Source organism: Periplaneta americana, chromosome 11 (assembly GCF_040183065.1).
Source record: "Periplaneta americana isolate PAMFEO1 chromosome 11, P.americana_PAMFEO1_priV1, whole genome shotgun sequence".
Lineage (NCBI taxonomy): Eukaryota > Metazoa > Arthropoda > Insecta > Blattodea > Blattidae > Periplaneta > Periplaneta americana.
The window spans coordinates 159,536,526-159,562,321 of NC_091127.1; the positions used below are offsets into that span (position 1 = coordinate 159,536,526).

Consider the following 25,796-nt stretch of genomic DNA (forward strand, 5'->3'; position numbering starts at 1 on the left):
CCTACCAATTTTTTTTTCCTATTTTTCTATTAAAATTATAGCATACTAGTGGCTTGTGCAGCAAATGCTGCAAATTAAGTTCTTTAGACGTTCAAATAAAAATGTTTCAGATTTATTTTCAATGAACAATACTTGTCTTTTTAATAGTTATTTGCTTCCATAATAATGAAACATACTCCCTCTGAATGGATTTTTTTAGGCCAAATACTTTTTCTTGAACCTATCCAACTTCAGTTTTTGAGTTTCAACGCGAAAACGCAAGTATCAATGTCAGGACGATAGCAGTAGCTATTTCAGGTCATTGTGGATTGTAGGCGAAAGTTAAAAAAATGTCAGGTTTGCTAAGCTTTCGAACAATAGCATTTTCGTATAGCTGCTGCATGTAGAACTTGAAATGTAGAGCGTAAAATCATTTTATCCCGCTAAGAGATCTTGCTGAAATGATCTGGAGACTACAAAATTTTCTAGGCCTCTTATTTTATCAGTAAGTAATACCTTTTGATCTTTCCTTAGAAACTGTAATTTTTGCGCTCTGTCGAGCCAATACTGAAGACAATGACACTTATCAATATCTACATTACACTGCCATTAGGTATATGAAAAAGACCCAACCCCACTGGGTTAATAAGTATAAAAATATTTGATTTTTAATAACAATATTATTATCTTACTTAAGTTTTGTAGTTATATATAGCAGCCACTCAGTAAATTATAGAAATGAAGATCTAAATTAAGATATTCTCTACATTTACTTACATAACCTCAAAACGTTTCACTTTCATGTCATCAATATAGCATCAATATTATGTACAATTAATGAAAAATAGATGCATCATGATATTAACTATAATAATATTTAATTTATAATGATAATAATGTCATCAAACCACCTCAAGTTTCGTAGATTTGAATATCCAATACACAGCTGTACTCAGAAAATTGTTATACACTGCAGAATCAGTTTTTAATAACAAATTGAATTGAGTTCTAAATATGTCGGCAATCCTGCAGGTCATGGCCTTCTTGTAATAGCCTATTGTTTATTGTAGTTTGTGTTTTGTTCTGAAATTCAATCAAGTCGGCCGTGATTCGATAAAATTAGTTCTCAAAACTGACAACAGGTGGATTTTGGAAAATAGGAAAATTATGTAGGAAAATTGACATTTCAATGAAAACTACTACTTTTCCGAAAAACTATGGGTTCCAAGCTTCAAAATGAGGGGCCATTTATTATAATCCGTTCAGCCATTTTCCCGTAATTTCCATTACCAGTTCAAATTATATATATAGATAGCCTATTAACTTGTTGTATCCTGTAGGATACATTGTCAATTTAAGGGTTAAGCAAGGCAATTTCTGAACTGCAAATATTTTTTGTAACACCTCTGTCAAATGTTCAAGTATACTATTTTTTTCTGCTCCTATCTAATATTCTCCTGCTGTTTTTAATAACAATAATTTCGAATGTAGTTTCAAATTTGTTCTGAGTTACCGGGTACTGATAATTTTCATATAAAACAAGTATTATAATTTAAAATGTTACAAGTTAATATTAAGAATATATTTCAATATTCTGAGTACAGTACCAGTATGTACAGTAGGCTATATCGCAAAACTTCAAAATTTGATATCCCAAAACATGACTAACACTGTTAAAAATCTCAAATCATACTAATATATTTCATGTGTTTTCTTTTACATCAACTTTTATCTAAATATAAAATATTATTAAATGCTATTAAAAGATATAACTGTAAGTTTAATGGAATACGCTATATTTTTTTGTATAAAACATACACTGTTCTTCTTGTAATAACCTGCAAGAGTGCAAAAATAATAAAGATAGCAAACGAAAGGAAAATATGCATAGCTATTTTATTATGTGAAATCTTTACCTCAGCCATTTTCATTCCCAGCTGTCTTTCTTCTTGTGAAGCCTTGTTTCCAACCCAAACATAAATTTCATCTCCAGAGTCTAGGACCATAATATCATCTTCATCAAGATCCTGCACAACAAAAATTACTTTAACTATCTGTCAATATAATGTACAACTATAATGAAGAATCTGTATCTGTAGTTTAAAATACTCTCATCTTCTTGGAAAGAGAAGGGCAGAGAGAGAGAGAGAGGAAAGAGAATAACAAATATTACAAAAAATGCAGACAGTAGAAGTTAAATTCCTGAGGTAAGAAAGGAGAACAACGCTGAGGGGTAGTACTAGAAATAACAATATAAGGATAAATAATTGATTAAATGGCGATCTTATTCGTGTTAATTATGTAAGCATGTGCGGCTTACAGCTGTTTCGGTGCTGCTTGACACCATCCTTAGAGCCTTCTGTGTCTTGGCGCCATCTCAACTTCGCTGCCTGTTGTGTGCTGCATCGAAACAGCTGTAAGCCACACATGCTTACATAATTAACACGAGTAAGATCGCCATTTAATCAATTATTTATATTCAAGTGTTAAAAGTAGTGTACGAAAGATTCAACATGGAATATAAGGAGTATATGCATTTTCAGTGCATGACTGATACTGTATCTCAATACAGAATTTAATGAATCAATCGTATCAGTAAATTATGGACTGTGTACTCGAAAAAAAATCACGTGTTATACAGATGCCTCAAACTAGGAAGCTGCCTGGAGAGGGGAAGTAGTAGAGCTAACGGAGGGGGCCCACCTAGGCTCCGATACCCAGGTATAGTCATATTATCTGAAAAGTTGACCTCTTGACAATGTATTCAAGATGTACCCTCCCTATGCAGCCTTCTCAACTGTTATTAGAACTGAGCTGTACCGTTCTAGTCCACAGTGCACAGCAGTAAGCGGACAGTGGTAGGGGATAAGTGCTGTATGCGCCTGCGCGAACGAGACAGCTTGCTAGTTTGAGGCATCTGTACATCGAGAGCAGAGATGCAACAAAAAAAGAATATTCATCTGCCAAGTACTTACCTTGATGAAATGCTATTTTGATCATTTCAATACACTCACATTTGTAATATTAAGTTTTTGGAATACATGAAGACAGGAAAGATAAGCTACAGGAGATCGGACATTTTTTGTGTCTGGGAGTGTTAAAGTTGCTAGCAACGATTGACGAAGGAATTATGCACTTATGCTGTAATCACAAATCACAATGACTATAAAACAACAGTGAATGAATGAATGAATGAATGAATGAATGAATAAAAGAATGAATGAATAAATGAATGAATGAATGAAGGAAACTTCTGAGGAAATAACAGCAAATAAATGAATGAATGAATAAATGAATAAATAAATAAATAAATAAGTAAATATAATTAACATCTCACCTCTTGTTTGAAATGTGTTATTTCCTCAACCCTAAGCTTGCCAGTTGGTGATACATGGCAATGGAAAAGTCGGGGTACCAATAATGGAGTTCCCTGGCCATCATAACCCTTGTTGTACTCTGCTTCTCCACCTAGGCCACTCCAGAACTCCGCAGGCTCTTCTCCCTCATTCACGACAACAGGTTCGCGGTCTGGAGTCACAAGACTGGTTGCATTTTGTGCCATTTCTCGCTCCTCGTCATTAGCACCCTGGAACAACATAAAACAGACAAATTATCATCAATTTATTAGTTCCATGAATGCGTACTTCAAAAACTAGAGATGTTTTATTTAATGGTCTTCCAAAAACATAGAAATCATTCAGAGACAATGAGATAACCATATGGTGGAATGAAAATGGCAAATAAAGTCGAAATATGCGAAGTAAACATGCGCTACAGTTGCTCCATTCAATATTCTTATAGAATCTATTGAGAAATCATCAGCCAATTAAGTGAAACTGCGTTGCCATGAGTAGCGCTAACACACTATTTCCCGAATGGAAATGAAAGGATGTATGGTATTGGTAATATGACAAAGTACTAATATGACATTTTTTTTAGCACTTAGCACATAAGATATTTGAATGAATACATTACCTTTCCTATCCAAAGGTAAGTTTTGCTTGGTGTTTCAAGAATGAAAACGTCATCAGAATTGAGGGATGCAGATACTTCTGGTACTTGTACTGCCCGCACATCATCTGCACATGTACCCCGTACCTATGGTTAAATAACATAAACCAGTAAATACAAAATATTAAAATGTTTATAGGCTTATTATAAAAGTACATACAGTACATAAGAACAACTGATCAATTAATAATTTTACGACCTCATTCTAGTGCAGAGGTCATGGAAAGCATGGGGCTCTACCTCCATGCCCCCAAGTGCCTTCATGGCATGTTACGGGGATACCTTTACCTTTTTTTACCTTTTACGAGTATGTATAAGAAATTCATGAGTAAATATGTAACATAATAATAATAATAATAATAATTTAAATTTTCTAAAATTTGAAGCACATTACTATTATTTATGGAATTAAAAATGTATAGTTACATATTGCGCATTCTTAAAATAATCAGTAAATTTCATACCCATTCATTAGCCGGTAAAAAAATATGTAATTACACATATGCCATGCTAGGATTTGATTTTTTCAAGGGATGTTTATTCATTTTCAGATTGAACACGTAATGATATTGCTTAGTCTGACACAAATATTACCGTATCTTGTAAAACAATAAAGGGACTATTTTATCTCCGGAACATTTTACATTGAGATCATCCATCATTGTTAGTGAAAAAGAGTGGGGCTGTAGTAGATGTTTTTACAGCTTATGTAGGTACCTCTTGATTATTTATTAACTCAATGTAAAGGATTGAAGCTACCTCACCATCACTAGGTGAGTATCTACGAGGGTTTATTAAGTATTCATAGATATATAGGAAAAGGATAGAGGAAATGATCTCCTAGGCCTCGAATGCTCTAATACCATTAGAGTCGAAAAAAACACGAGTTAGCCAAGAACTAATCCAAAATCTGCAATCCCTGTAACCTTGGACAATTCTCTCCAATATATACTGAATAACCTCATCTTTGGAATGTGGCTGCTGAAATATACAACCAGCATCGTGCTTTTTACCCATCATTTGTAAGAAGAGGAAATTCATAGTGAAACATAGTGGAACACGTGTTGTCATCGAATAGCTGGATACACTACGAAGATAGATAGATGTAAAACAATAAAGCATACACATCAGTTTTATAATTACTGTAGTACTACATTTTTTTATTTTCTCTCCAACTGTCTGTAGACCATTTCACACATTCCTTTATTGATCCTTTCTCTTCAGATCTCCCTTGTTTCCCTCTCTAACTTGTTTTGGTAGTCCAATTTTTGTATGTGTTCAAATTATGGAAGATATTTAGTTTTGATGTCGCTGGCAATAGTATGAGACATACTCATGATTTCTCTAATTTTACCATATGTTACAGCGCTCTTATTATTGTGTCATATACTCAATGTTTATTTTAGACATATTTCGATGCTACAGTATGCTATGCATGATGAAAGTAATTCTTCTGCCTTCAATTTATTTTAGTGGCAGGTCTATGGATGAACAACTAGTACGAAATACTGCAAATTATAGAGATATGGATATAATTAATAAAATATGAAAAGAATAAATTTTTTTAGCTCCAATAAAAATATCAGAAAATAAAAGTGTTTTAAAAATACTGAAAAGGAAATCGTCAGCAGGTTATGACGGAAGAACGGACATTATTTTAGATATTGTAGCGATGCTATTTGTGAACCAGTATGCCACTTCATCAATTCAACCTTTGAATCAGGGGAGTTTCGGATATACTGAAAACTGCAATTATGCCAATGTATAAAAAGAAAAAGAGAAAGGAAAATTATCGAAAATTATAGACTAGTGTCACTTCTACACTCATTATACAATTATAGAAAAGGCTATGCTAAGAAGGTTAGATTAATTAAAAAAATTGTAATACAATTCACTCTTCCCAAAATGGATTTTGTAAGGTGAAATCAACCATTACTGCAGTATTTAATCGATGGAATTGGTGATAGTGCGATGGTATTTGGCGAGATGAGGCCGAGGATTCGCCATGGATTACCTGACATTCGCCTTACAATTGGAGAAAATGTTGGAAAATCCCAGCCAGGTAATGAGCCCAAGCAGGAATCGAACTCACTACTGAACACAGCTCCGGATCAATAGGCAAATGCGCATAGGCGATATTGACATTACTAGGAACAATCGACTAGAATCAATATACCCGTACTACTAGCCAGCCTCAAATACATCCACATCACTATAAAGTCTCAAGTGTATAAACCATTACTTTTGAAAGATTACCGGTACACCTTAAACTGAAAAAACAATGTATAGCATCAATAATACTTAATACTTACCTGGAAGAATCTAGTCCCGTCCACGTCGTATGTGTCATGGTCACGGAGGTTACGGAAACCACTAGCTTTACCACCCAGAAAGACAATCATCTTTCCTAAAATGTAAATAAATAATTCGTGTACTGCATGGAATATCGTAAATAAATACTGGTAATACATTATATTATACTGCACAACTATGAAATCTGCTTCGACATGGGGAACTACTAATAATGGAATTCCTCAAGGATCAATATTAGGTCCCCTACTTTTTCTAGTGTTCATAAATGATCTTGCCTCCCTAATAAAAGATGTAGGACATCCCATATTAGTTGCAGATGGCACGAGTATAGTAATTACAGCCAATAACTCCAACACATTCCAATCTTCAACAGAGGAAATTCTCTTCAAAATATGACTGATTCTCGGTCAATAAATTAGTATTAAATTGTAACAAAACTAACATAATTCAATTTAAATCATGTCCAAATTCAACCTCGCAAATTTCTACCGCAATAATTAACAATAATCCCTATTAGAAACAACAACAACCAAATTTCTTGGCTTAAAAATCGATAATGTATTAAATTGGAAAAATCATATTAAAGAAATTACCCCCAAACTAAATTCAGTATGTTTTGCTATTACAGTAGATATATGCAAAAGATAGTAAATATCAATACCTTAAAAACAATATACTTTGCATACTTCCACTCGGTAATGAGTTTTGGAATAATATTCTGGGGAAATTCCACAGATAGTAACAGTATATTCCTATTACAAAAAAGAGTAATTAGAATAATAGTAGGTGCCAAATCTAGGGAATCGTGTAGGAATATTAAAAAAAAAAACTACAAATAATGCCCGTGGCTTGTCAGTATATCTTTTCATTAATAATCTTCCATGTATGTAATCGTGAAAACTTTGTAACTAATTCAACAGTTCATAACATAAATACACGTAAAAAAATTACTTTCATACTCCATCGACAAGTCTATCTTGCTATCAAAAAGGAGTGCGTTATATGGCAGTAAAAATGTTTAATAGCCTCCCTATCAATATAAAAAATGAAACTCAAAACATAAGATTATTTAGGGCCAAATTAAAGAAGTACCTAATTTCTCACGCCTTCTATTCTGTAGGTGAATTCATGACATTCAATAATGCTTCGTGAAATTGATACTAAAACTATGTGTTGTATTAGTAGACTATAGTATTGTAAATCTCGTCTGTATATATTTCATCTAGATTGTGACTATAAATTAAGACTTTATGACAGTATTAAGTTTTTTGACTTGTTCAATATTCTAGCTGTGAAGCAATGTATGGATACCATGGAATGTTAATAAATAAAATACAATACAATACAATAATAAAACAGACTTAATTCGATGGAGAATAAAATATGAATTTGCATAATGTCTTAATGGCTGTCATAATAACATTTGTTGAATAGTTTTTTGATCAACACCCCAATTACGGACATCTTCACATATGATCAATATAAACCTTATTCTCTCAGTGTAAAGAATTCAAATACTGGGGCAGAGAAATCTATCCACAATATAACTATATGACGTAAATTTCAATTCTTTAATCTTGGTAGGGAATGAAATCATTCTATACACCATCTAAATAAATTCATCATACATAGTCCAAATAAACAGACAGAATAAGAAATGAAGCTATACTGGAAAGAGTGGGTGAAGAAAGAATGATGTTGAAATTGATCAGGAATAGGAAAAGGAATTGGCTGGGTCACTGACTGAGGAGAAACTGCCTAATGAAGGATGCACTGGAAGGAATGGTGAACAGGAGAAGAGTTCGGGGCAGAAGAAGATATGAGACGATACACGACATTAAGATACATGGATCGTATGAGACAAAGAGCAAGGCAGAACACTGACTGAATGAATGAATGAATGAATGAATGAATGGAGTACAAATAAGACAGTCGCAAATGACACAAGCCTCTTCATTAAACATTACAGCCTACATGAAGTAAGAGAAGAATTCTGTGGTATTTGGTAAAAGGGAGATAAGTCATAAAAATGAGTTTTCAGTTAAATGAAAATTAAACATCGAACCCTTATTGCAAATAATTTTCTACATAGATAAAACACATCAATATGAGTATTCTTTTGTTTTTTGCACACCCACTTGTAGAATTTAACATGTGTATTCCCCGGGGGAACAAAATTCCATTTGGACAAAAAATGACTTATACCCCTTTACCAAAACACCACAGAATTGCAATAAACGAAGAATGGAAAAGAAAGGTGTAAATATTATAAAACTCTAAATTTATAAATAAGTAATTGTGTATGTTTCTTATTTTCTTACCTTTGAAGATTCGCAAGAAGTGCCTAGGTTCATGGCCCTGAGTGACTCGTACTTGTACAGCCTTTCCACCAAGTTCATTATCCAGTCGAACAGCGTGGATTGCAGACGCAGCTCTCTCATCTTGCGTGCTGTCCCGACCCTATGTAGATACAGTACATTATATACATTAAAATATCAACCATAATTCAAAGTTTTTGTAAAAAGAAGAAGAAACTGACAGTAAAGTTTATGAGGATGTAAATTAATTAAATAGTATAGCACACGTCCTAGGATCCTGTCAGCATGGAGAAAGCCTGAGAAATTCACGCCATCATAACATCCGAAAACTAATAGCACAAGCCCTTAGAAAAAGATCCTTCGAGGTCCATGAAGAGGTGCACTGCGTTGCGTCTGAAGGCGGCGGAATTAGAAGAGCGCACATCGTGGCTCTAGACAAGACTAATAGTAAAGGCTTTATACTGGACCCAACTGTTAGATTTGAGATGAGCCAGACCCAACCATCCGAGGTCAACAAAGAGAAACAACAAATTTGTGAGCCTACTATTCCGTATTTTCGAGAAAAATATCAGATGGAAGGCACCTGGGAAGTACATGGTTTAATGATCGGAGTGAGGGGCACCATCCCACGATCAACTGTAAACACTATCAAAATATTTGGAATCCGTGACATCATTCCAAAAATAATTACTTCAACCATTAAAGAGTCTGTGGCAATTCTGAAAAATCATTTATACGGAATATCATAATCCCTCCCCTTTTCTATTCGTTAGTGTATGATTGTTACAAATATATGTAGAAATTTATTATTTCTTAAATTTAAGCTCATAGTTCAAATTTCACTTTGACTCATCTATTTTACTGTAATCGTTACTATTCTTATATGTGTGTTATTCTGTGTTTTTGGCAACCCAGGATGCCTGGGCAGACTATTTCTTGGAAATAAATTATATATATATTATATAAATCCAATAACATTTACTTGCACATACCTGCCAAAAGTAGATGATATAGTTTTCACGGCCATTCTTTTCGTAGGTATATTTGATAACATAGGAATCACCACCAAAGAAAAAGCCGTGAGTAGTTGGATCTACCGGCACAAGCTCAAAATTCTCAACACGAAAGATTTCACTTTTTCCTGAACCATCATCAGGCATGAACCCAAAAGCTTTTCCACCACTTTTGGCCAAGGAACGAAGTTTTCCAGCATGCAGACTGCTTGGGTCAAAATCTGGCTCCGGCATACTAGCTGTAAATAAGAATAATATGTCTGAAATATTACTAGTCGATTATATACAGTATTTTATGTTTCATATTTTGGAACACAATATCAAGACTGTTTATATCTGTATTTTCAGAAATATTGCTGTTTACATTTGCAACAACTTACTTAAAGTAAAATGAATGATAGAAAAGTTGGAAGATAAATAACAAGTTACAATAGCAAGCGAAAGAATTGTTACAACTCATTATTTTGTATATTGTACCGTACGTGTTACATCCTAATATCATTTAATTATTGATCTAGCTATTTTATATATCAGAAAAAAATATAATAAATTTACTCATTACATTATTATTATTATTATTATTATTATTATTACTTACTTACTTACTTATGGCTTTTAAGGAACCCGGAGTTCCATTGCCACCCTCACATACGCCCGCCATTGGTCCCTATCCTGAGCAAGATTAATCCAGTCTCTACAATCATGTCCCACCTCCTTCAAATCCATTTTAATATTATCCTCCCATCTACGTCTTGGTCTACCCAAAGGTTTTTTTCCCTCCGGCCTCCCAACTAACACTCTATATGCATTTCTGGATTTGCCCATACGTGCTACATGCCTGCCCATCTCAAATGTCTGGATTTAATGTTCCTAATTATGTCCAATGCGTGCAGTTCTGTGTTGTGTAACTTTCTCCATCCTCCTGTAACTTCATCTCTCTCAGTCCCGAATATTTTCCTGAACACCTTATTCTCAAACACCCTTAACCTCTGTTCTTCTGTCAAAGTGAGAGTCCAATTTTCACAACCATACAGAACAACTGTTAATATAACTGTTTTATAGATTCTAACTTTTCAGCTTTTTTGAGAGCATACTGGATTATTATTATTATTATTATTATTATTATTATTATTATTATTATTAAACTTGTTAAATTAACAACTTAAATAACTTCTCTGTATTAAATAATGAAATTATGTGGTATTTTACCTAAGTGACTAGTTCTGACAGGATTTACACCATTTCCAAATTTCTACGTAAAACGGGGTGACTTGATACACTGTGGGGGGGGGGGACTTGATACGTTTTGTAGGTTGATGTTTCGAAACATCAACGTATTAAGTCCCCCAGCATATAAAATGGGGTGACTTGATATACTGGGGGGACATGATACGTTTTGTAGGTTGATGTTTCATTCCAAAACATCAAAACATCACCTACAAAACGTATCAAGTCCCCCAGTGTATCAAGTCACCCCGTTTTACGATACCACATAATTTCAATATTTAAACAGTGAAGATATTTAAATTTTAATTTAATTAGTTTAATAATATCATTAATTCATTAGTCATTGACAAAGTTTTGCAATGGTGACCGAATCGGGCTGTCTCGTCCCTACACGATAAATGTTGCACATTGCACTACTTTTAGTGTTTAGAAACAAAACCTGAATTTTAAGTCATCTTTGTCATCAATACCAGTAGGCCTATCTAACCTGCAATTTGCTCCAAAGTGAAGACTCGTCCCAGTCCAATTTGATCTTCTGCCTCCCTCCAGCCACTGAAGTACTGTTTGAACGTAGAAGGCTCTCCACCTTCCACTATTCTTTGAACCTAAATTATTTTATATCAGATTAGTAAATGTTTAATACCATCTGTAATATACTACATAAAGTTAATGTGTTTACTATTACGAAAACATTATACTGTACAAAGAAACGTGAGAATTAATTTTTAATTGAAAGAAAGTATAGAAAGTTTTTATAATATTTAATCAATTGTCGATACATAGTAAACATTAGGAATGAATAAAGAATTGACAGAAACAAGCATCACACTTTCAAGACTGTAGAATTGTCTCGCTTCTATTTGTAAATGCAAAGGTTCAATGAGAAACATGGTTTTAAAAAGGGTTTGTTTTATGAAGAAATAAATGTTGAAGTATAATAAACTTGTAAATATTGCTATAGGGCGACCAAGATATGACTAAGACTACAGTATCACCAGTTACCAGTACATTTCTTCAGATAAAATTTCTGCACATTTAAAGGACAAAACAAAATTCTTTGAGTCATTTATTATCATAATACACTGCTCTCTTAAACTGACTGAGCATGTTGGGAATTAATTCAGTGGCTTTCCCAAAACACGCTATGAAATGTTTCATTTTTTTTTCTCGAAAAGAAAGCAAAAAACGAGAAAAATTATATTAACTTTTTTGTTTGAAATATCTCAAAGAATAACCCCTTGGAATTAATGACATTGCTTATGGCCTGTATACTTAGTTATTATCTTATAAAAGGATAACCTGAATTATTTCGTGGATTTTTACATACCCTAATGTTCCCCTCATCTCACCATGTATTTGTACTACCAAACACATTAAAATTATTACTGTTAACATATCTCTTTTAAACTGTACGGTCATGTTTCGTATGACCTAAATACATACTTATGTTAACTTTTAGCATATTCCACATACAGTCGTTTTTCTTTTTAACATAATAAAAGGGTTAATTATAAAAATCTGGTTTGCATACTTCCACTCGGTAATGAGTTTTGGAATAATATTCTGGGGAAATTCCACAGATAGTAACAATATATTTCTATTACAAAAAAAGAGTAATTAGAATAATAGTAGGTGCCAAATCTAGGGAGTCGTGTAGGACTATTTAAAAAAAACTACAAATAATGCCCATGGCTTGTCAGTATATCTTTTCATTAATAATCTTCCTCGTATGTAATCGTGAAAACTTTGTAACTAATTCAACAGTTCATAGCATAAACACACGTAAAAAAAATGACTTTCATACTCCATTGGCAAGTCTATCGTGCTATCAAAAAGGAGTGCGTTATATGGCAGTACAAATTTTTAATAGCCTCCATATCGATATAAAAAATGAAACTCAAAACATAAGATTATTTAGGGCCAAATTAAAGAAGTACCTAATTTCTCACGCCTTCTATTCTGTAGGTGAATTCATGAGATTCAATAAAACTTCATGAAATTGATACCAAAACTTTGTGTTGTACTAGTAGACTGTATTGTAAATCTCGTCTGTATATATTTCATCTAGACTGTGACTATAAATTAAGATTTCATAATAATACCGGTATTAAGTTTTTTGACTTGTTCCATATTCTAGCTGTGAGCATGTATGAATACCGTGGAATGTTAATAAATACAATACAATGTTAAAAGGAGTGTGACACTTAGACGCTGAATAACTCAGTACATTTGTATGGAACTACATTTATGTTGCAATGAAATCTTATCCAATACATTGCATAAGAGAGAGAAGGCCATTGTTCCATATACAGAATAGAACCATATCCATATACATATGAGTTAATGGATATTGTGTATTAAATTTGAGAGCTTTGAAAGTGAGTTCAAAGAATCAACATTTATTTCATTGTACTACAATATCAGCACAATCCGTTTTTCAGCTATTTCATTAACTGGATAGATAATGAATACAGACTAATATTAAACCTACATTCAATATAATTCAGAATTACAGTCTGAATATGTATTATATGTCTTTCTCGTGTTAACTTTTACCTACCTGGTTAACAGGCTGAAACATGTTAACCAGGTACCGGTACGGTAAAATTTAACACGAGAAAGACATATAATACATATTTCCGTGTGATATAGTGTTAAAAGTTGTGTAATTAAGATGTATAATGTAGAATTAGAGTATTGAAAATTGAGTGAACTGCGGTATTTCATGAAATCATATAGGCCTACCTTAGTCCAAGCAGGATAGCTGTTTGTGATGAGGAACTTCTGGGCTAGTTTCATGGCTTCAACTTTCTCGTTCTTTGTACAATGCTTCCCAATCCAAACGAAGATCCCCGATGAGGCTGTGTCCAAGATATAACAGTCCTGGAACAGTCACATATGCTCCCTTCACTTGTTCCCACGCAAGTCCCTCAAACAGTTAATAAGAAGGACTAATATAAAATTAAATTCGTGGAAACACAGTGACAGACAAAGAGCAAACGAGTAGTTGACATAATAGAACCTCTGTAGCGGGAACTGGAGGAAAACAACAGCACAGAATGTAAACCAAAAAAAAGCACAGGAGAATGAACAATGTAACAGTTAAATGATTTATTCGTGTAAGAGTAATAAATCGCATATCCACGTGTTGTTTCGAAAATATTAATTCCCTTTCATCTAACAAAAGTGACTAAAGCATTAAATTTCGATTCTTCAAAAAGATTATGTTAAAAGTATATTACATAGGTTGGATAAAAAGTTATGGCAACACTGCTGTCACGTGACGATTGTGCGTTCGAGAGCTGCCAGCTGTGTGGACATGAACAAGGACTGTTACATGAGTTAGTGCAGCCAGCGGCGACAGTACTCTGTCAATCTACTGCAGTGTGTAGAACGTTGACTTTCATAGGGATAGTACGAGCGCCCTAAGACCACGTTTACACAACTAGAGCAGCGTTCCTGGATCAAAATTGAAGTGACACCAGGTCGTAGTGCACAAGAATGTTTTCAGGGACTGCATGAAGCATGTGCCGATGCAGCATTGCCATATCGCACAGTGGCATGATGGGTTGAAGCGTTCTGGGAAGGCAGGGATGCTGTTCAGGACAACCTCCGTACAGGACGACCCCACGTGAAGGACAACACAGTTCAACTCCTTGCTTCCCTGTTGGATGCTGATCGCCGATGGACTGCGCATGAGTTAGCAGCGAAAGTCGGAATGTGTCACAAAACTGTGCTCCACATTCTGCAAGACATTCTGGGTTACCGCAAAATTACAGGGCGTTGGATACCCCATGAAATTTCCGATGTTTAACAATGGCACTGCTATGCAGCCTCACAGGCCTTGTTGGACCGGTACCAAAGGAAAGATGATGACTTTCTTGGACGAATCATCGCTATGGACGAAACCTGGGCTCGCTCATACTAACCAACCAAACTTGAAACGTCAATCAAATGAATGGAAGCATCCAGGTTCTTCTCGTCCGGAGAAAGTGCGCCCTACACAAAGTGCTGTGAAGGTGATGTTCATTGTGGCGTATGACACTGATGGGGTAATACTGCACAATGCTGTATCTCCAAGGCAGACGGAAAACGCGGACTACTACTGCAGGTTCCTGCAGCACCAGCTTCGTCCAGCCCTCAGGAGAAAACGACGACACTTGGTGGTACAGAACCCCATCATTCTTCATGATAATGCAAGGAGTCACATCGCTGCTGCTGTCAAGGACCTCTTGCGTCGCTGGCAATGGGAGATTCTGGAACATCCTCCGTACTCACCCGATATGATCCATGCGAATACGATCTTTTCACCAAAGTGAAAGAACCACTGTGAGGGACCCGGTACAATACCAGAGATGAACTTATCCATGCTATAGGGTGGTCAATATCAACAAAGATGGACGCGCTGATGGTGTTCGATGCTTTCCAAACATTTGGCAAAAGGTAATAAATAAGGGGGGCGACTATATAGAAGGTACGTAAATGTTGTACCCCTGTGAATAAAGCCATGTCAGAAATATCGAACTGTTGCCATTACTTTTTATCCAACCTTAGTACATACAATTTTATAATCAAATTTACCAGAAAGTCATTTGTATGCCTATGCTGAGTAGAGCATTGGACACACGCTGCCGAAGTTGAAAGGAATATGAAAGAGAGACGACCCAAACATAGTCTATATTTCAATTTGCTGTTCTCTTTAGTTTTAGGATAAATACATCGAAGTTTGATAATCAACAGAAGATGGAAAAAGTTGAAAAGTTATGTTTTATTTAACGATGCTCGCAACTGCAGAGGTTATATCAGCATCGCTGGATGTGCTGGAATTTTGTCCCGCAGGAGTTCTTTTACATGCCAGTAAATCTACTGACATGAGCCTGTCGCATTTAAGCACACTTAAATGCCATTGACCTGGCCCGGGATCGAACCCGCAACCGTGGGCAAAGAAGGCCAGCGCTATAGCAACTTGCCAACCAGGTCGACTAACAGAAGATGGAAAATTCGGGGAAGGGTAAAAGTGAACCAGTCTCATTACGAGATTATAATATGAAAATAAAAGTTGTTTTGCTAGGATTGTTAATGTCTGAAACTAAATGAGCATCTAACTCAATGACTGTTTCAATCTAGCACTAGATGATTTCACATAAGGATTTACGAACTACTGTTTGTACATGACGAACAAGCGAGAGTAATCAGAGATGGTTTTGCATTGTTTCAGATGTTTTCAGACAAATGATCTACAGGGTTATTTCAGCAGTGTTGCATTTTTTCTGTATAAATCAGACTGTAATATGGCATTCTTTTTCCTGACTTTATCAATAATTCAAAGGAAATTTCATAATCTAGCAAAAATGTAACAAAATTAAAAGTTTAGGCTCTTATAATTAGTTGAAATGCATAAAACGAATAAAATCAGTTGTATTACAAACCGAATTACGTAATTCAAATCTGTAGACAAGTTAAAGTACGCAGTAGCTTCACCTATCCTGAATTCCTGACGAGAGAATCTGGCCACCCTGATAAAGGTTCAATTCATATTTCTGCAGTGCTCGGAAAAAGTGACATAAGTCAGTTTCCACAAACCTTTTTTGATAATTTATTGACAACTTACGGAACATCTGCTCGCTTGGAAAAAAATACGTAAGTATATTTTCTCACATTACAATAATTCATACAGAAAAAAAATCAAATAATTGATAAAATGGCGATCTTACTCGTGTTAATTGTGTAAGCATATGCGGCTTACAGCTGTTTCGGTGCTTCTTCACACCATCCTCAGAGCTTACTAGATCTCGGCGTCACCTCGAACTTCGCTGCCTGTTGTGTGGGTGCGTTCGATTGTTGAAAAGTGTTGAAATGTGGTGTCAAATAGTGTGTGTGTTCTGAAATTGATCTGTGTGTTGAGAATTTGATCAGGGTGTGTTTTAGTGTGTCTGTATATTTCATATTGTTCTAGTGTGTTGAGTTTTTGGTTTTTGGGTTGTATGTGTAGGATTTTCATGTCTGTATTTATGTTATTGTATGTGTGGTTAGCATTAGTTATGTGTTCGGCATATTACACTATTTGACACCGCATTTCAACACTTTTCAACAATCGAACGCACCCAGACAACAGGCAGCGAAGTTCGAGATGACGCCGAGATCTAGTAGGCTCTGAGGACGATGTGAAGAAGCACCGAAACAGCTGTAAGCCGTACATGCTTACACAATTAACACGAGTAAGATCGCCATTTAATCAGTTATTTATATTCAAGTGTTAAAAGTAGTGTACGAAAGATTCAACATGGAAAAAAATCAGATCGACATAAACCAGTGTAAAGCCTGGTTCAGACGGTGAGTGTTTCTGTGATGGATTCCAAGGTGGCTGCGCGGATGGGTAGCCTGCGTGGTCACTGGCTGGCTCCCGTGTTGCGTACGATGATGGTAGTTGTTCACACAGTTCAAATTGGAAAATCATCTGCTGTTTCATCTGTTGCCAACACTCATGGTCAGAAAGAAACTAAACCGTGAGTGGAAAACAACTGAAGTCCTACATTAACAGTAGTAAATGTCGTAATAAAGTAATTAAGCCGTAAGTGCAAAACAGTTGAAGTCCGATATTTAATTGTTGTTTCTTAGAAACTAAAGAATATAGAAAAAACAGGTTTAGTTGGAAAACAACGAACATGACGACATGGTTTCAGTGGTGATATTAATATGATCATCTTTGGTTTCCAGCCTGCAAACCATCACGAAAAATAGCAAGGAACCTACCCTCGAAATCCAGCAAGCTAGCCATCCACGGAGCCACCAGAGCTCATTACTTCCAGCGAGTGACCACACAGGCGACCCATCTGCGCAGCCACCTTGGAATCCATCACAGAAACACGCACCGTCTGAACCGGGCTTAAGTTGTCAATAAATTATGAAAAAAGGTTTGTGGAGACTGACTTAGGTCACTTTTCCCAAGCACTGCAGATTTGATCAATGAAATATAAAACTTAATCTGAATATCAGAAAAATGCACTGTGCAGTAATGCTGTATAGATTTACCCATCATCCATAATATAATTCGTGCACACAATAGCAGTTTATGCTATCAGCAGTCTTGATATGACAGCAGAGCAACACAACATTCAACATACATTATAGTTGCACCTTTCAGTAAAAGACAATACTGATATAGATTCCTTGCAAAGAGATGATCATACTGCACATAAAATATGCTTCATCAAGCTGCATATAATACAAGCTACCACAGTACCAGAAGACAATGTACACACTTTAACACATAATTATATACATATTTCACAATATACCAGCCCTGAATAACTTTTAATGTAAGAGAATTCCAGCGAAGATTAGCATCACAGAAGGAATTGTAGAAAATCCAAAACTCATATTGATATTTCTAATGTGACCAGCCTCATGGTCTAGTGATCAGAGCTTCTGGCTATAGTTCATGAGGTCCTGGGTTCGATTCCCGGTTAGAGCACAGGAATTTTTCCTTAAAGGGGATTATTCCTGTGTTCGTCCATGGTCCGGAATTTAGGTTAAGTTTAGATTTAAGACCTCTCCTGGCACCACATTCTCGTAATCATCCTATCACATCATCGGGGTAATGTAACTCCGCCTTCCAGGCGCCCCAACCTCAGAAGTGGGTTACAACTAAGCCACGGCCAGGAGAGAAGACCAGAAATGTCGAAAAGACAACCTGGTGGCATTGGATTAAAAAAAAAAATTTTTAATATTTCTAATGTACAAAAATAAATAGCTTAAGTGTTATACAAATCACTCAGTAAATCTTCTTGCTAGATGAAAGGAACTCAACTTAATTTCGAGCTGACAATACATCGGGAAGTTTTGGGCAATGACAAACCTCGATAATCGAACATCAAATAATCCGAATGCACTACCAAATGTATGTGCGAGGGTCGTTCCGAAAGTAATGCCTCCTATTTATTTTCATTGAAATTACAACAGATACAGAGAGCATAACAATATAGCTAAATAGAGCAAGATTTCAGCTATATAGGTTACTTTTCAACATAGTCATCACCAGTGAGAGAAGTTAGGTGGTATGCACTGGTATTGAGTACTGTCACTGGTTTCTATGGCAGGAAACATACCGTTAGTGAAAAATGACATACCATCACTGAAAAAATGTGATCGTTAAACTTTCTTGTACTGAAGGTAAGTTCCAGGCAAACTAAACAGTTCACTGAAAATCAGTGATATTGTAATAATCAGTGGCGTAGCATGAAATTTTGAGCAGGGGAAGCTAACTCAAATTGTCTTTCATGCAATATGAGAAAACGTATTACAAAAATATAGTCTTAAAATAAATAGTAGTCAATGTCAAGTCAGCAGTCGAAGATTGGTTGGAACCTCGTAAGTAACACCAATAAGGTATGACCTCAAATGGTACATAGTAAAATATGATTTCACGGTTTACACATATCTCTAACAAATAGACTCGTATACGTATAACATTCGCTCACTCCCTGTCATACTTAAATAAATTACAATATTAACGGTCAATAGATGCAGTATTAGTATCATTACTTAAGTATGCATCTGTCTTTTGGCTGTGTCCTTTTTTGACAGCAAGGGAGTCGGTCATTTGTTTTTTAGATCACACTTTTGTTCGTAAGTCAGTCTTGATAATAGAATTGCCCTAAAAAATTCAAGTAAATTGGTGTCAGGAACTGTTATTTCACTCATTATTTATTATATCAGCCACAATGCATACTAACACACTTCAACTGAACACAACTGACGAAAAGGGATAACTCGGAAACTACTTATTTTCAATGTCAAAGCCAGCTTCTTGCGAGCCTTGCGACCAGGGTAGTTTAGTTAGAAAGGGATGGAAAATCTGCGGGGTGGGTTACACAGAAGAATGAGTGTAAGAAACCGGTCTGCTTGGAAGCTGGTGTGTGCAGGCTTCTTGTGTACTGCTGCATCACGAATCATCTTGAGCTGCCGCATGACAAAATTTAACGCATTAAATATAAATTCTATTAAAATTAATAAATAATTTTGTTCATAAACTGCAGGTTTATTATGAAATTATTATTAACTGGGGAAGCTGAGCTTTTTAGATTACATTGACGCTACGCCACTGGTAATAACAGAACAACGATTATAAGAGAATAAAAGGGACAAGGGAAGAACTCAGAAAAACAAATCCTAAAATTCGCTTTTCTTTACCAAAAATCTTACAAGACAGGCAGGAAACAAACACTATTCCCGTCTTAGATGTTAAACAATAGGACCACAGATCTCTTAAGAAAAAATTAATCACATTTACCACATCTTATTGAAACAGAATATTTAGCCTATTGTTAAATTGCTGCAGAATATAATTCATAATATAGAAAATAACATTCTATACTGTTTGAGTTTTGGACTTTCTGTTCAGTAAATGATATTATAAAATAGAATATAATTGCGACCTATGGCATGGATTAACATCTGCTATTGCTTCCACAACTTCGAAAGCTGTAAAGAACAAGAAGTATTAGAATGAGGCAAGTTTAAACAAGGCTTGAGAAGAAATATGTACATTGAGACAGAATGACATTGACAGAGTAACTACTATGTTACATGCACAAGATGACTATGTACCCTACAACAACCCAACTACTGTAGGCTACTGAAGTTCTAAGATAATGATACAGTTACTTTCACCATTGATATAACATAATTTACGGGCAATTCTATGCATATTAGAAAAATTATGGTGACCCAACAAGTCTACTGAAAAAAATCTAGTATTTATACCCAGAAAACTGATCACGTATTGTTGGACTGTATCAAGGAATAATATAGAAAGAATCTCTTTATACAAATATTTATTTTTTTAATAAATTATAGTGAAATAGAAATTTAAAAAAATACGCTATCTAATACATTAATAACATTTTGTAATATATTTTTAAAATATAATATTTTAGTATTCATCATCTTTAATTAGTTCAAATTTAATTTGTTCCAAACTGAGAATATCTCGGCGATTTATTTCATAATTTCTAACCTTAAATTTGACTTCATATTATGCTCCGAACCTAATCAATTTACACACGCAGGCATGTGCACGCAAAAATGCACTCACTCACACGTACCAGTAGCCTACACAATGTGGACATTTCTGAGTTTATTTCCATTTTAAAGCTTGAACAGATTACTGGTAAAAGATCGAAGTGTTGGAAATTTTGGAAGATCTGTATTCTAATGAAATATGCAATCATATTAAATGCCTCTTAACGACAATAAAAAATAAAGAGAAATTATTGCATTAACTTGCTGTATATTATTAAGTACCCTGTCTCGAAGGTAAACCTTGATTTAAACAATGTACTTATGTCGTAAGGTGATATAAATGAAATGTTTTATTTTAATTATACAGTATGTTACATTTGAATTTAAAGTTTTTTTCTTTTTAATAAGTAAGCTATAATCTTAAGGAGATAAGAATTACTGCAACTGTTTAATGCAACTTCATTTGGAGAGATGAACTGCAAACAGGTTATTTTTAATCGGTTTCTCATTTAACTGTGATATTAAATCTGATGATATGATAGCAAAACAATAGAATGATCTTTATTTAAACAAAACATCATTTGCAGTTTCTCTCTTTATAGGAACTATGATGGCCACTCTCTCCAGTTAAGAGAGAAGAAATTTATGATCGTATTAGTTTCTTTCACGCTCTGTGAATGAATTATTGTACGCAACATAATCTACTGGTAAACTTGTGGTTTTTACAGCTCACTTTGTGGTTATTAAAAATTTTCTACTGACACCGATACTATAATACAAGGCAAAAAGAACTTACCAAATGACGTAATAATCACCTAATATATTATATATATTATACAATAGATGGTGTCATGTTTTAATTTTGCGAGAGATATCATTATACTGCTTAACCTACACCATTGACCCATACGACATATCAAGTGTTGTAGATAAAACACTTCAGTTATTACATTTAAAGTATGTATGCATATTTACATAGTATGTATTTAATCCAATAGGAAGCTGTGTTCTAGAGCCCAAGCCATGCGAAAATTTACCTCAAAGAATTATACTGACAGCTTATTAAACCTCAATAGCCCGCTGTTAGTAAAAACTCTTACATTCCTTATTAGCAGCCCTGATTATTCATATTAGAATGAGGTAATAGCTTTTGTCCATACCTGTCCACCAAGTTCCTGTAGTGATAAAAAATAATAACTGAATTAGTTTCATGCTCATAACATCGAAAACATGGACTCTACTTGGCACTCAAATAAATTATAAAAGGAATAAAAAATAAATGCCATACTATTTAAAAAAAGTAAAATCTGTAACTCCAAGCAACACATTCAAATCTTTGAAAAGTCATAATTTTCATGTAGCAAACAAACACGCACATCATTCAAAAGAGCAAGACTTCAACAATGTCAAACGAAATGTGGAAATAATGCAACGAAAGAATTCAACAACTAAAAAATAAGGAAAAAATCCATCTTAAACACTGCCAACATTGAATGTAAACTTTTCTAATAATTCTCTATTTGATTGAGCAAAATTCTTGATTAAAAGTTCTAACAAATTAATCGTTTAATTTACATACACGTGCAAATATTTACAGCGTTGTCTTTCACTATTACTTCCACATCGTTTGAATACGGCAAATTAAGACCTAATTTGACTAATCCTTCAAAATATTTCAACAAGTTCGATTTATGATTTGAGAGAAAGCTTCTTTGAAATCGATAATATCTATCTTACTGAATTTGAAGCTATGTATAAATTATTATGAACTTTATTACACATGTCATTGCATTCAGTATGAATTTTCAATAAAAATGACTGCGACAGTCATTAAAGTGGTGTATACAGGTACCGGTAGTGGTTGTATGATTGTGGTTGTAGTGACTGTGAATATGGTAGTGGTAATGGTGATAGTGGTGGTAATGATTGTGGTGTTGGTAAGGGTAAGAAATATTATGATGGTTAATTGGTATTATTAATAGTGGTGGTGGTGATGGTTGATGAAATAAAATGAAATACTTAAGAAATACCTGGCATCTGACAAAAAATGACTATATGCGCATTTAGGCAGAAGAAATTAATATGCATGATAAGTTACAGAGGTTTTCAAATAAAGATTATTGATGTTCATCATTAATTTATCGGAACCAACATGTCCAATATAGGAGAAATGAAGTTTTTACGCTCAATAGCAGGTAACAAATTACAAGATAGAAAAATAAATCTAGACGTTAAAAATGAAGTCAATATACAGGGTGAACCTTAAGTAATGTCATTAATTTCAGGTTGTTATTCTTTGAGATACTTCAAACAAAAAAGTTTAATATAATTTTGCTCGTTTTTGCCACCTTTTCGAGAGAAAAAAATGGTTTTATATAACAACATTTAATAGCGTGTTTTGTGAAAGCAATTGATTTAATTCCCGATTTGCTTAGTCAATTTAAGAGAGCAGTGTATTATGATAATAAATGACTGAAAGAATGTTAGATTTATCCTTTAAATATGCAGAGATTTGTTCTGAACAAATGTAACATTTTCAAATTTCTTTTCAGAACAAAAAGTTACATTTGCTCAAATAACATTTCTGCACATTTAAAAGACAAAACTAAAATTATTTCAATCATTTATTATCATAGTAATACACTGCTCTCTTAAATTTACTTGAGCATATTGGGAATTCAATCAATGACTTTCCCAAAACATACTATGAAATGTTTCATTATACATTTTGATTACACAACTTTTAACACTATATAACTTCGGAAAACGTATTATGTGTCTTTCACGTGTTAATTCTGAAGATGGTCAATAGCAGGCTGAAACATGTTAACAAGGTAATATAAAATTTAACACGTGAAAGACACATAATACGTTTTCCTAAATGTTTTATATAAAAGAATTTATATCTCGAAAAGGAAGAAAAAACGAGAAAAATTTTATTGAACTTTTTTGTTTGAAATATCTCATCAAAGAATAACCCCCCGAAATTAATGACATTATTTACGGTTCATCCTGTATATGCAATAGAAGACAAAATATCTGAATATAGAAATAAATGGAAAGAATATCTGGACAGAAAATCTAATAATAATATTGCTAAACAAACTTTACAATAAATAGCAAGAGGAAAGAAAAGTATAGGGCGACCAAATTCAAGATGGTCACTGCAAACTTTTGAGGCTGGAACAGGCAATAATGTCTAATCCCTGGTAAAGAAGCAGAAGAAACTTTAACAATTAATAAATTAATATCCTCTATATAAAAATAAATCACAAGCAAAGAAAAAAACAATTTATGATTGTGATGATGGAGTTGAGGAAGATAATGGAGGTAGTAATGCTGAAGTGAAGGTGGTGATGTTGATGATGAAGAGGTGGTGAAAGTTGGTAGTGATATAGAAGATTGTGTTGGTAGTGATATTGATGGTGGAATTTGTGTTTGTAGTGAAGATAGTGATAAAAATAGTGTTCGTGGTGGTAACAGTGGTGATGGTGTAGATATTGACAGTAATGATGATATTGGTGATACTGGAGAGAGTGTGAAGTAGGTACTTGTGTTGGGGGCGATAGTAAGGTTTACGATATTCAGCATCTGATTCAACACATAAAAAAAGGTAATAAAAATTGTATCTAGTCTAATTATGAAATAAACCATTCAAATAAATTCACATGCTGCAGACTAAACTATACATCCAGATGATCTCAAACAAAACCACTGCAAAGATCAAATATAAAAATAACCCTTTTAAAAATAGTACATTTACTTACAGAAGAGTTAAGCATATCTTGATGGAGAGGTTTCTCTCCCACTTTGTCCATGGTCATCTCACCACTTGCATCACTCACACGATATAGCGTTACAGTAGCCTGGAATATTATATTAAATTTACCATTTGTTCAATTGAGAAAATGGTAATAAAATACAGTCACATTAAATTGAATATACACAAGGAGTCCATATTTTGCATATATAGGCACAACTAATAATTCAAAGTACACTTACATTTGTATTTTCTCTCATATTTGTAAATATCTGAAAATATACTTGTATAAAATAATGCTTATAAAATTTGTTTACTTTAAAAAGAGTAGTAAAAACTTTCAACAAGGTTTTTCTAACTCTTCATTAAATGGATAATTTTATGAAGGGTTGAGAGCCATAGTGAGCCAAGCACCATATATTAAAAACGTAGAAAACAAGGGTTAAAATTGAGTATCATAATTGAATGAAACATATAGCAAGTAATATAAAGTAGGGGAGACTCGGCTAATTGAGCAATATTAAGAAGTAAATGTATCATATTTTTATCAAAATGTTTATTGAATAATATTATCAAGGTACGTAGACATGGACGAAACCTTTCATTACCAAATGAGATAAAGAGACATATTAAAATGCAAATATATTTAGTTGTATATACATTACAGTTGAAAAAGAACTCGGGTAAATCCGCAACAGTGCGGATAAATCCGCAATAGGACTTGGCTAATTCCGCAGTAGTAAATAATTATGAAAGTAACATAAAAGGAACCATTTATATGTAACAATGCTCACTTTCTTCACAGCTGTGTAACAAAACACGAACAACAGCCAACTTTCGATGTTTCACTGTATTGCCGACAGAGGTGTCGACCAATATACTTGATTTTTTCTATAGCACTGCAGAGGACATGGCTCCTGTCGACAGCCTCTCAAAACTTACGTTCACGCTATTGTAAAGCTGCAGTAAAATCATATATGCACTACTGCGGAATTACCCGTACTGCGGAATTAGCCGAGTTTCCCCTATGCACATCAAAACTAAATGATATGTCAATCTTCATTAAATTATGGTATTCACTTAGCTTTAACCCTTGCTTTCTCCGTTTGTAATAAATGGCACTTGGCTCACTATGGCTCTGAACCCTTCAAT

At 34.2% G+C, this 25,796-nt stretch overlaps 1 protein-coding gene across 2 annotated transcripts in view; it reads right to left on the minus strand.

Moving 5' to 3' along the window:
* Window positions 1-25,796, minus strand: part of LOC138709508 (gelsolin, cytoplasmic-like) — a 154,667-nt gene that overhangs the window by 10,242 nt on the left and 118,629 nt on the right. Inside the window, exons 8-17 of one of the 2 annotated variants that reach the window (XM_069840326.1) lie at window positions 24,652-24,750; window positions 22,045-22,059; window positions 13,607-13,744; window positions 11,349-11,466; window positions 9,614-9,873; window positions 8,625-8,763; window positions 6,303-6,397; window positions 3,955-4,077; window positions 3,317-3,565; window positions 1,896-2,006 (exon numbers count right to left, since the gene is read on the minus strand). In XM_069840326.1, the coding sequence (XP_069696427.1) occupies window positions 1,896-2,006; window positions 3,317-3,565; window positions 3,955-4,077; window positions 6,303-6,397; window positions 8,625-8,763; window positions 9,614-9,873; window positions 11,349-11,466; window positions 13,607-13,744; window positions 22,045-22,059; window positions 24,652-24,750 (1,347 nt within the window). The remainder of the gene's footprint in view (window positions 1-1,895; window positions 2,007-3,316; window positions 3,566-3,954; window positions 4,078-6,302; window positions 6,398-8,624; window positions 8,764-9,613; window positions 9,874-11,348; window positions 11,467-13,606; window positions 13,745-22,044; window positions 22,060-24,651; window positions 24,751-25,796) is intronic. The other variant, XM_069840327.1, reaches the window with a different exon arrangement.